Source organism: Panthera leo, chromosome A2 (assembly GCF_018350215.1).
Source record: "Panthera leo isolate Ple1 chromosome A2, P.leo_Ple1_pat1.1, whole genome shotgun sequence".
Lineage (NCBI taxonomy): Eukaryota > Metazoa > Chordata > Mammalia > Carnivora > Felidae > Panthera > Panthera leo.
In genome coordinates, this window is record NC_056680.1 from 149,478,244 (window position 1) to 149,490,767 (window position 12,524).

The following is a 12,524-nucleotide window of genomic DNA, read 5'->3' on the forward strand; positions in this document are numbered from 1 at the left end:
TTTATGAGAACATGAATTTTCAAATAAAAATCCTTTTTTTTTTTTTTTGGATTGACCCTCCTTGAAAAGACTAAGTCAGTCTCCTCTCCTTTCAGAACCTACCTTCTCTCACTTTATAAAGAAAAGAGTATTTCTCACTCTTTGACCAAAAGTGAAAACTTTCTGAGAGCAACAAAAATGTATTAGAAATATTCAGACTGGTGATAAGTGACTAATGACCTGATTCTTTTGCAAACTACGTGATTCTCAATACTTAAGAACAAAATGGAAAGAAGATCTAATCAAGTTATTTCTAAAACATCATTAAAAATAATTTTTAGGAGGGTGGCTCAGTCAGTTAAGTGACCGACTCTTGATTTCGGCTCAGGTCATGATCTCACGGTGCATGAGCTCAAGGCCTGCATGGGTCTCCATGCGAATAGCACGGAGTCTGTTTGGGATGTTCTCTCTGCCCCTCCCCACTTGCTCTCTCTCCCTCCCTCCCAAAATAAGAAAATAAACTTTTAAAAAATCTTTAAGAAAAATAATTTTTGGGACGCCTGGGTGGCTTGGTTGGTTGAGCGTCCGACTTCAGCTCAGGTCAAGATCTTGTAGTTCATGAGTTCAAGCCTTGCATTGGGCTGTCTGCTGTCAGCACAGAGCCCGCTTCAGATTCTCTTGATCCCCTGCTCACATTCTCTTTCTCAAAAATAAACACTTAACAAAATAATTTTTATGATAAACCTTTATATGATTTTTTAATTTAAAAAAATTTTAAGTTTATTTAGTTTCAGAGAGGCATAGACAATGCAAGCAAGGAAGGGGCAGAGAGAGAATCCCAAGCAGGCTCTGTGCTGCCAGTGCAGAGCTAGATGTGGGGCTTGAACTCACGGAACTGTGACATCAAGACATGAGCCAAAAACAAGAGTCAGACGTTCAACCGACCGAGCTGCCCAGGTGCCTCAATCTTTATATGACTCTTAGGTATTGAATTCATAGAAGGAGTTCAAAAAGTCAATACTGATATAACACTCTTACTTCCCCCCACCTATATAAACAAGACACCTGAGCACTGATGTTATAAAATGAAAAAATGACTAACAATATAGTTAAAACTTGTCTCCTTTACCAACAGGTAATATTCATCTATGGATGCATGAAAACCAATTTTAAAATAGCTCTATCTCGTTAAGAGATAAATGTCCAATATTAGTGTTGATGTTTAAAATTTTTATCAAATTCTGTATTTATATAAGTTGTTTTGATCAAAACTACAAATAAAAATTCAGAAGAAAGGGGTGCCTGGGTGGCTCAGTTGGGTAAGTGTCTGACTCTTGATTTCAGCTCAGATCATGATCTCACAGTCAATGAGATTGAGCTCTGCCTCAGGTTCTGTGTTGACAGCATGGAACCTGTTTGGCATTCTCCCCCTCTCTCTGCCCCCTCCCTGCTTGCATGTGCTTCTTTCTCTCTAAATAAATAAACTTAAAAAAATTTCAGAAGAAAGAAAATTGGCATTTTTTAGCCTTGTGTCAGAAAAACATTTTTTTCCAATTCAAAATTCATGTCTATTTTTATTTAAGAGAAGTATATGCCTGTCAAGAACAAACTATGTTGTATTAAGGTAATATTCTATAATGGCAGTGGAAACAGACAAATGAGTTCAGGGGAACAAGGAATGTTGTAAAATTTCTGATTGTTAAAAAAAAATAGCATGTATATATTTTTTTAAATGAAGGACAGAGCAACAACACATTTTGATATCTGAATCTCTTAGAAACTTATTAAAAAGCAATGTAGTGCATTTATTTAAAAACACCAATATTCATAATATCCTGAAAATTACATCCTTTACAACTATTTTTAACTTATTATGAAAAAAATCTTTATTTCTTTGGAGAGAGAAGAGGAAAGAAAGAGCAGGGGAGGGGCAGAGTGAGAGGGAGAGAGAGAGAATCCCAAGCAGGTTCCACACTCAGCATGGAGCCTGATGCAGGGGTCAATCCCATGACCACGAGATCATGACCCGAGCTGAGATCAAGAGTCAGACAGATGCTTAACTGAGGCACCCCAAAAGCAGTGTATTTTAGATCTCTAAGTTTCTCAAAAACATTGTGGGGAACTAGCCAGTCTTTATGGAACAGATTAGAACTACATTTTTCTATGCCCATGTAAGAAGACGCACAGAGATTTATGCAGTGAAAAACTAGCAAATAGACAAGATGATACAAAGCAGGACACAAAGATCAGAATCTCACTCAGTTTCACTGTGGATACAACTTTGAACTTAACTATTTAGTTTGTTATTTCAAAGCCCACAGTCATTTGGGGATAGGGGCAAACTGTTGGAGGCAAGGACACTGCGAGAAACAGAAGATTAAAGTTGACAATAAGCAACAAGGGGGGTATACAGCAGAGAAATAACTCTTAAGAATAAAGGGGGCATGCTAGTCTGAGACCATTTTGTAGATGGTCAAAAAGACCAGTAGTATCAACAGACTCATATGACACTAAAATACTGAGATACCATACAATATGACATATGGTCATAAGGATAAATCTGAGTCATCAAGAAAAGGTTAAGTTATGCTCTTACACAGTAATTCTGTGAAGGAAAAGAAGATTCATTATACTACATTTAAAAAAGGATATCCACTAAAAGTATTGTTAAATTGTCTCAGTCAAGTATTTTCCACTATCCAGAAAATTCACTTGCACAGAATGCTTTGTTTCAAGAGAATGGAATATAAACGAAGTACAGAATCAAGAGCCTTACCTGCTGTGAATTATCACCATTCCCTATACTGAGAGAATCTGAAGGTTTGTCAATGGGGCTGCAAAAAGAAAACACATAGAGTAAAATCAGAGTAAAGTCATTCTCCCACAAGAAAAACAAACACCCCAAAAGCCAGAAAAATAGATATTTTATCATCTTAACATTTGTTGATGCACTCTGATGTAAAGATATTGGTTTAGATGTTGAGGATACAAAGAAGTATAAGATCAAATCCCTACACTTGAGCAACTTAACTTACATTCTAACTAGATTCTCCAAAAACAATGGGTGAAACCATAACTTATGAAAAAAAGTACTGATTAAAGTGAGTACTGTTGTAGTAGGTCAAAAATTTAATCCGTTATTTAGCTTTGTGCGCATGATAAACACATTCTCCATTAAAATTCTTGGAATAATACTCACCTATTTTTCCCGGTGTTTAACAGAGGGCATAAAAGTCACCCAAATATTCTCTACAGGTTCTTAAGAGCAACAAATTTCCTTTACTACTTCAAAATCCTAGTTACAACCCTAGAGAAGGCATGTGTGTGTATAAATGCACACACACACGGCGCCTGGGTGGCTCAGTCGGTTGAGTGTCTGACTTCGGCTCAGGTCATGATCTCACTGTTTTGTGAGTTTGAGCCGACAAAACAGAAACTTTTGTGCAAACTATTTACTTAAAAAAGTTTTTTTTTTAATGTTTATTTATTTTTGAGAGACAAGAGAGACACAGCATGAGCAGGGGAGGGGCAGTGAGAAAGGGAGACAAAAATCTGAAGCAGGCTCCAGGCTCTAAGCTGTCAGCATAGAGCCCAACACGGGGCTCAAACTCATGAACATCAGATCATGACCTGAGCCGAAGTCAGACGCTCACCCAACTGAGCCACCCCGGTGCTCCATAGTTTAAACAAAAACCTAAAACTTGACTTCCATATGGAGCAAATGCAGCGTGACAGTAAAGTAACACATAACTGCTGACTTAAAACCAAAACAAAATCTTTATAAGCATTATAACACTGACCTAGCAAACCATTTCCATAACTAACTTTATTTAATCCAGCACATGAATAAAAGATAACTATGATTATATAATTATATATAAATATCATATAATTATAAAATTACATAATTATAAAAATACTAATACTTATTCTGATACAGTATTACAGGGAGACAAATTAAGATTCCAAATTTCTCAAAATTATTTTATTGGCCTGAAATATGTACAAAGTTATCCTGATAGGCAGACAACCCACTGGTACCACATTTAATTGCTCTAGAAAAATTTAACAAGGTCTAGTACCCAATCACAATACCAAGTTTATCTTCTGCACAAACATCACCAGATGCTCTTGACTCTGACAAGTAGGTCTGGAATTCACTAAATATCATCTTTAGTTGTTATTATTCACAAAATATCAATTAATCAATTCATTTTAAGTTAAATGGGTAATACAAATAATTTTAAGATATCGCTTTGAGCCCACTGAGTTTGGAGATACTTGGGGAAATGAGACAGGTACACACCAACATATATCAACCAGTGACAATTACTAAACGAACTGTTTCAAACAATAAATGTCATAGGTCTTTAAAAGAAAGAGACGCCACCGCAAGTGGGGCAATTAGGAAACATTTCCTAGGGGAGTTCAAATTTAAGTACGTCCTCAAAACGATTTACACATTAGGAGAGGGAAAGGAAAAAGGAGGAAAGAACATTAAAGGTAGGAAAAGCAAGCATATCAAGCATCAAAAGGGCACAGACAGGTTTGGGAAAAAGTTAAGTAATTAGTTTAGGTAAGACAGAGGATGCTTTTGACAGCAGTAGGAGGTAAGGACAGAGAGACACAGGGTAGAACCAGAGACCAAGAGAAATTTTTGCACACAGAAATGACACAAAGCAGTATTAGAAAGATTAATTTGGTGGTGGCATAAAGAACAGACTGGAACATAATACAGATGATAATGAGATGAACTTGCAATATTTTCTAAAAAATTTTCCTGTGGTAAAATACACTTAATATAAAATTTACTGTTTTAACCATTTTTAAGTTCAGTGGTATTAAATACACTGACGTTGTACAACCATCGCCATCATCATCCTCACCTCTTTTAATCTTATAAAACTGAAATTCTATACCGTTAAACAATAATTTCCCAATTTCTCCTCCCACCAGGTATCTGCCATTATACTTTGTTATAATTTTGACTACTCTAAATACCTCATATAAGTGGAATCAAAGAGTATTTGTCTTTTTGTGACTAGCTTATTTCACAATGTCTTAAAGGTTCATCCATGTTGTAATGTATCGCAGAATTCCCTTCCTTTTTAAGGCGGAATAATATTACTTTGTATGTATACCACATTTTGCTTGCTCATGCATCTGGCCACCGACACTTGCTTGGACTGCTTCCACACTTAAGCTATTGTGAGCAATGCTGCTAAGACATAAATGTACAAATATCTCTTCAAGACACTGCTTTCAATTCTTTTTGCTATCTACCCAGAAGTGGAATTGCTGGATTGTATGGTAATTCTATTTGTTAATTTTTGAGGAACTGCCATACTGTTTTCCCCAGTGACTGTACCATTTTATATGCACAAGGGTTCTAATTTTTCCACGTCTCTTTCAACTCTCATTTTCTAGCCCCCCCCTTCTTTTTACTATTTTTTATTTTTCTCTTTTAATGTTTCAAGTTTTTATTTAAATTCTAGTTAACATCTAGTATAATATTAGTTTCAGGAGTAGAATTTAGTGATTCTGTTTTCTGCTTTTTTGGCAGTAGCCATACTGATGGGTGTGAGGAGGTATCTCATTGTAGTTTTAATTTGTATTTCCCTAATGATTAGTGATGTTCAGCATCTTTTCATGTGCTCAATGACCATACCTCTATATTTCTGAAGAACTGTCGGTTTGAGTCCTTTCCCTATTTTTGAACTGGGATATTTGATTGTTGTTGTTGTTGAGTTTTAGGGAGTGTCTGTATATTTTGGTTATTAACCCTTTCTCAGATATATGATCTGCAAATATTTTCTCCCATTCTGTGGGTTGCTTTTTTTTTTTTTTTTTTTAACTATGGACAGTGTCTTTTGAGTCACAAAATTTTAAAATGTTAATTAAGCGCAATTTGTCTACTTTTTTTTTTACCTATGATTTTGGTGCCCTGTCCAGAAATCATTGCCAGATCCAATGTTGTGAAGCTTAATCATGTGTTTTCTTTTAATGGTTTTGCTGTGTGAAAGAATTTCAATCTAAAAGAACTAGAGAATATAAGAAGGATATTCTCATACATGTGCCCCCAGGAAGATAAACCTAAGGACTAAAAGACTGCTTTCTCAGAAATGTCTGATTCACAGGAAATGGATAGTGTTGAAATTTTCTTGTGGCGGGGGTGGGGGGGGGGGTTTGGGGGCGGGGAATGATCAGAGGTTGTCCTGTATGACCTTGGGAAGTTTTGCCAGAGGCCTGAATGGAACAGGACTTCAACTGGATTGATCTCACAAAATGGGATGAATTGAGCTTTGTATGAATAAACGGAATGATTTTGTTTGCTCAGGAAAATTTTCAAGGCTGGTTTCCTTATTTTTTTTTTTTAATTTTAACTGACTCGACCCCAACTTTACCCTCTTTCCACTCACTGCGCATAAATACAACCTACCAAAACCCCTCAATGGACTCGCCACAGGTTGCTTGTTCCGAACTGCAGTTCCTCTGCTATTCCTGAATAAACTTATCTCCTTGAGCTTGTCTAAGTTTGTTTTATTTATAGCCATCAATTGTTTTATGTCTTAAATTTAAGTCACTGATCCATTTTGAATTCATTTTTTAATATGGTGTTAGGTAAGGATCCAACTTCATTCTTTTGCATGTAGACATCTAGTTTCCTCAGCACCATTTGTTGAAAAGACTATTCTTTCCCCATGGAATGGTTCTGGTACACTTGTTAAAAATCATTTGACCTGTATGTGATGGTTTACTTCTGGGCTTTCTTTTCTTTCTGTTGAGTTATATATATCTGTCTTCAGGCTAATCCCACCGTTTACATTACTGCAGATCTGCAGTTATGTTTTGAAATCAGGAACTGTGCTTCCTCCAGTTTTGTTTTTTCAAGATAATTTTGGCTATGTGGGGTGCTTTGAGATTCCCTATGACTTTTAGGATGGGTTTTTCTATGCAAAAAAAAAAATCACTAGAATTTTGATATGGATTGCATTGGATGTATAATAGCTTTGGGTTAAAGAGGCATTTAAATAATATTGTCTTCCAATCAATGAACATGGGATGCGTTTCATTTATGTGTCTTTAATTTCTTTCAGCAACGGTTTGTAGTTTCATTGTGTAAGTCTTTAATTTCCTTGCTTAGGAACTCCTAAGTTATTTTTCTTGACACTATGGTGAATACAATTGTTTTCATAATTTCCTTTTCAAACTGTTCATTGTTCACATACAAAAATACAATGGATTTCTGTGTATTGACTTTGTATTCTGTACTGAATTCATTTATTACTTCTAATCATTTGTTTATTTTGTGTGTGTAATCCCTAGGACTTTCTACATATAAGACCACACTATTTACAAAAAGATAATTTTTACTTATTCTGTTTCTATTTAGATGCCTCTTCTTTGTCTTGGCTAACTGCTATGGCTGGAACATCCAATAGCGTGCTGAATAGAAGTGGTAAACGTGGGCATTTGCCTTGTTCCTTATTGTAGAGGAAAAGTTTTCAGTCTTTCACCATTAGAATGATGTTCACTGTAAATTCTTCATATATGGCTTTTATTGTGTCGAAGTAGTTTTCTTCCTAGGTTGTTTTAAGTCATGAAAGGGTATTGACTTTTGTCAAATGATTTTTCTGCATCAATTGAGGTATCATGTGTTTTATATCCTACATTCTGTTCATAGGACACATTAAATAGCTTAATTTTGTGTCAGACCATCCTTGCATTCCAGGAATACCTCACTTTATCATGGTGTATAACCCTTTTCATGTGCTGAATTCTGTTTGATAGTATTTGGTTGAGGATTTCTGCATCAAAGTAAACAAGGTGTATTGGTCTGTAGTGTTCTGATAGTGTCTTTGGCATTGGTGTCAGGGTAGTGCTGGCCTCACAGGTTGAGTACGGAAGTGGTCTCTTCTCAATTTCTTGGAAAAGTTCGGAAAAGATTAGTATCAGTTCCTCTTTAAATGTTTGGTAGAATTCACCAGTGAAGCCATTAGATCCAGGGCTTTCCCTTGTTGGGAAATTTTTGATTAGTGGTTTGATTGCCTTACTAATTATATATCTATTCATATTTTCTATTTCTTCACAATATAGTTTTGGTAGGTTTTTGTGTTTCTAGGGATTTGTCCATTTCATCTAGGTTAACCAATGTGTTGTCATACAATTTTTCACAGTACTCTTAAAATTCTTATTTATATAGAATCTGTAGTAATATCCCCACTTTGATTTTAATATTTTGAGCTTTTTCTGTGTTTTTTCATAGTCTACAACTGAAGGTTTGTCAATTTTCTTGATCTTCTCAGAGAGTCAACTTTAGTTTCATCCTTTTTTCTCTACTGTTTTTCTACTCTTGATTTCATCTTTCACTGCTCTTATGTTTACTTGCTTCTTTCTGCAAGCTTTGGGTCTAGTTTGTTCAAGTTGTTTTTCTATTTCCTTAAGTTGTGATGTAAGGTTGTTGACTTTGGGTCTTTCTTGCTTTTTAATGTAAGCACTCATAGCTATATATTTTCCCCTTAGCACTCCTTTAGCTACTTTCCATAAGTTTTGATACGTTTTGTTTCCATTTTCATTCATCTCTAAGTATTTTCCAATTTCCCTTGATTTTTTTTAATCCATTAGTTGTCTAAAAGTGTTAATTTCCACAATGTTTTGAACTTTCCAGATTTCCTTTTGTTAATGATTTCTAACTTTATCCCACCATGGTCAGAAAAGATACATGGTATGATATCTATCTTTTCAAATCTACTGAGAAGTTGTGGCCTAACATATAATCTTATCCTGGAAAATGTCCATGTACATTTGAGAAGAATGTATATTTCGTTCTTTTTGGGGAGAGTGTTCTGTATTTGTCTGTCAGATCCAGGTGGTTTATTGTGTTGTTTAAATTCTCTCCTTACTGATCTACTATCTGGTTATTATATCCATCACTGGGAGCAGAGTACTGAAATCTTCAACTATTATTGTAGAACTATTTCTCCCTTCAGTTCTGTCAGTTTTGCTTCATATATTTTGATGTTTGTCATTAGATGCATAACGTTTATAACTATTCTATCTTCTTGCTGTATTAACATACAATGTCTTTCTTTGTCTCTCGATTTAAAGTCTGTTTTGTCTGGTACTAACTAGAATAGGCATTTCTGATCTCTTTTGTGTACAATTTTAAAGGATTATCTACTCCCATCCTTTCACTTTCAACCTGTTTGTGTCTCTGGGTCTATTGCAAATCTCCTCTAGACAGCATAGACTTGGGTCATGTATTTTTATCCATTCTGCCAATCTGTCTTCTGATTAAAGTTGTATCCATTTAAAGTAATTACTGACAAGGAAGTAGTTATTATGCCCTTTATGCCATTTGTTTTCTACATGCCTTATAGCTTTTTCCCCCTAATTTCCTGCAATACTGTCTTCTTTTGTGTTTAGCTGACATTTTTCTAGTGAAATGTTTCAATTTCTTTCTCATCTCCTTTTGTGTATACCCTAGAGCTATTTTCTTCATTGTTATCATGTGATATCAATTATACTGGACATCCTAATGTTATAATACTCTGTATCAACTTAATTTCAGTAACATATAAACACTCTGCTCCTTTACAGCTAAATCCCAACCCCTTTCAGCGTTTACAGTAATACAGTGAACCTTAAACGTACTGGTCTCTTAAATCATGCAGGAAACAAAAAGTATAGTTACAAATCATTGGTACAATCACACTAGCTTTTATAATTGCCCATTTATTTACCTTTACTAGTGTCCTTTCATTTTACCTAGCAGGACTCCCTTGAGCATTTCTTGCAGGACAGGTCTAGAGCTCATGAACTCCCTCAGCTTTTGTTAATCTGAGAATGTCTTAATTTCTCCCTTTCTCTTGAAGAACAGTTTTGCTAGATATAGAATTCTTGGTTGACAGTTTTTTTCTCCTAGCACTCTGAATATATTGGCTCACTGCCTTGTGGCCTCCAAAGCTTCTCATGAGAAATAGGCCAATGATCTTATTGAGGATTCCCTCTACATGATGATTCACATCTCCTGCTGTTTTCAAGATTCTCTCCTTGTCTTTGGCTTTTTAATAAAAATTTGATTTATTTATGATTTTACTTTGACTTGATTTTGGTTTGATTACAGTGTGTCTCAATGTTTATCTCTTTGAGTTCATCTTAATTAAAGTTCCTTGAGGTTCTCAGATGTTTATATTCATTTCTTTCATCAAATTGGGTAAGTTTTCAGCCATTATTCCTTCATACGTTCTCTCTGCACCTTTCTCACTTCCCCTTCTGGAACTCTGACAATGCATATGCTGGTCTGCTTGATGGTGTCTTACATACAGGTTCCTTAGGCTCTCTTCACTTGTTTTCAGCCATTTCTCCTTGTGTTCCTCAAACTCCTTAATTTCCATTGTCCTTTTCAAATCTGCAGATTCTTTATCTACTCAAATCTGCCTTTGAATCCTCTGGTGAATTTTTCATTTGAGTTACCATACTTTTCAGATCCAGAATTTCTTTTTGGTTTCTTACTTTTTAATTGATATTTCCCTTTTGTTCATACTTTTTTTTTTTTTTTAACCTTTCTCCACATCTTCCTTTACTTATTTAAGAATCTTTAAAAGAATTGTTTTAAAAGTCTTTGTCTACTATATCTGCCATTGGATCTTTTTCAGGGACAGTTTTTGTTGGTCATTCTTCTGTTAGTTATTGCTTCTTTTATATGCGCTATGATTTTTTTACTGAACACTGCCCATTTGAGTCTAGTAACATAGTACCTCTGGAAAACAGATTCTCCCCCTTCCCCACTGTTTGCTTTTTTTGTTGTTTTTTGTTTTGTTTTTTTTGGTTGTTTGGTTTGTTTGTTTCGCAAAAAGTCTCTGTGCCAAAGGTCAGTCCTAGGTATAAACTTAAAGTCTTCTCAGGTCTCTTCTGAGCCTTTCTCTGGTCATGCACAGTCTAAGTCACTAAGTTTCTTCATATATGCAGTTGTTTTTGAATGTCCTAGTCTTTAATGTCTAGCACCCAAAAGGAGAAAAAGAAAAAACTGAAAGGGGGAAAGAGGGGAAGGGTGCCAGTCCTTTAAATCCCCTGGATATTATTTCAGCCAAAGGAGGGGTTTGCAACAATGGCTGCCTGCTTCTTTGTCAGCACCTCTGTGATCAGAAGAGGTAATCAGCAATTAGAGCAAAGATCCTCAATACTGGAAAGACAAGGTTCTTTTTGCCTACCCTGGCTCCTGCAACCTATGCACAAGCTGTTCCAGGAATATGTGCACAGCTGCTGGCCATGTACTGGCAGTAGGAGACAGATAACTGCTGCGGCCTTAGAGCTGAAATTGACCAAAATTAACCTCAAGTCTTTCAGTGGAATTTGCAAGCCTTCAACAAATTTCAGAGTTCCAAAATAGTTACATCAGACAGATTCTGCCAGTGCAATTGTTGTCCAGTTTGGGAGACAGATTCATGGTGCTACCTACCCCACCATCTTCCTCAAATCTGCACTATTCTTATGATAGGAGAATAAAGGAAGGCTTAAAGGTGAGAACAGCAGAAATAATAGAAACAAAAGACTGAAAGCAAGACATTGCTTTCTTGGTCTCGGTTCAGGTTCTCAGCCACCACCATTAAAGAGCACTAAATATTAATTTGCAATACAGGTGAGGTTAGTCTTGCTAATGTCAAGGGCAGCATATGAAAATCTTACATTCAGAATAAATCTTGATGTGTCTGGATTACAACTAATCAGAACATCTTATATCATCCAGTCCACCATACCAACCTGCAGTTTTGTAAGTACTAATTCATAGCATTTGATGCCCTACCTGGGGAAGGTTTACAAAGATGCTTAAAAATTTCTACATCAGTGTCCTCAAACCAAAGATAGCTGCTAAAAAACAGAACTGGGGCAAGGTATCAGTCAATTTTAATATATTCTTCAATTTATTTTAAAATTAACTATTCAAGGAATAATAAGTGAAAAGCTTTCAGAATAAAGATACAACTAGAAATTTTTTTTTTTTTTTCCTACATGGGCTGTAAAAAAACAACTGTAGTTAAACCTGTAGTTAAAGTGCATCTATCGGTGCAAAAGTAGAAAATACAGACGGGAGAATCCCTGCTAATGCATGTATATCCCAACAGAAAGAAAAGTATTTTTATAAATCCCAATTCCAATAAATGTGAACCCCTAGGGTCTCTAATGGCTGGACAGCTCACAGTTATCCCAAGGCTACGATGAACAAGTAAGAGTTTTCACAACTTCCCTGGCATCAGGTGTTGAACTTCCTTTCTCATCAAGCTATGTGTCTGCTTAAGCTATAGTCACATTAAATACCTGTTGTTTTACATTCAACATCTGCCCATCTATTATCATACCAAGTTAAAAAAAAAAAAAAGGAAAATAAAGTTTAATAAATACCACATTTAATAAGGAAGAGACCTACTCCATGAAATGGACTATTTTCTGGTCAAGAATTGCCAAGTCCTAATGATACCGGATGAAAGAAGATTGGATACACTAAGATAAACTACACAGGACTTTTTTATTTAAAAACCTGCAAA

The 12,524-nt window shown here is 35.5% G+C and overlaps 1 protein-coding gene across 7 annotated transcripts in view; it reads right to left on the bottom strand.

The window, feature by feature from the left end:
• CNOT4 (CCR4-NOT transcription complex subunit 4) overlaps window positions 1–12,524 on the bottom strand; it is a 146,527-nt gene that overhangs the window by 34,699 nt on the left and 99,304 nt on the right. For all 7 annotated transcript variants that reach the window (XM_042925679.1, XM_042925669.1, XM_042925661.1 and 4 more), the window contains one exon: window positions 2,756–2,813. In XM_042925679.1, coding sequence (XP_042781613.1) covers window positions 2,756–2,813 — 58 coding nt within the window. The remainder of the gene's footprint in view (window positions 1–2,755; window positions 2,814–12,524) is intronic.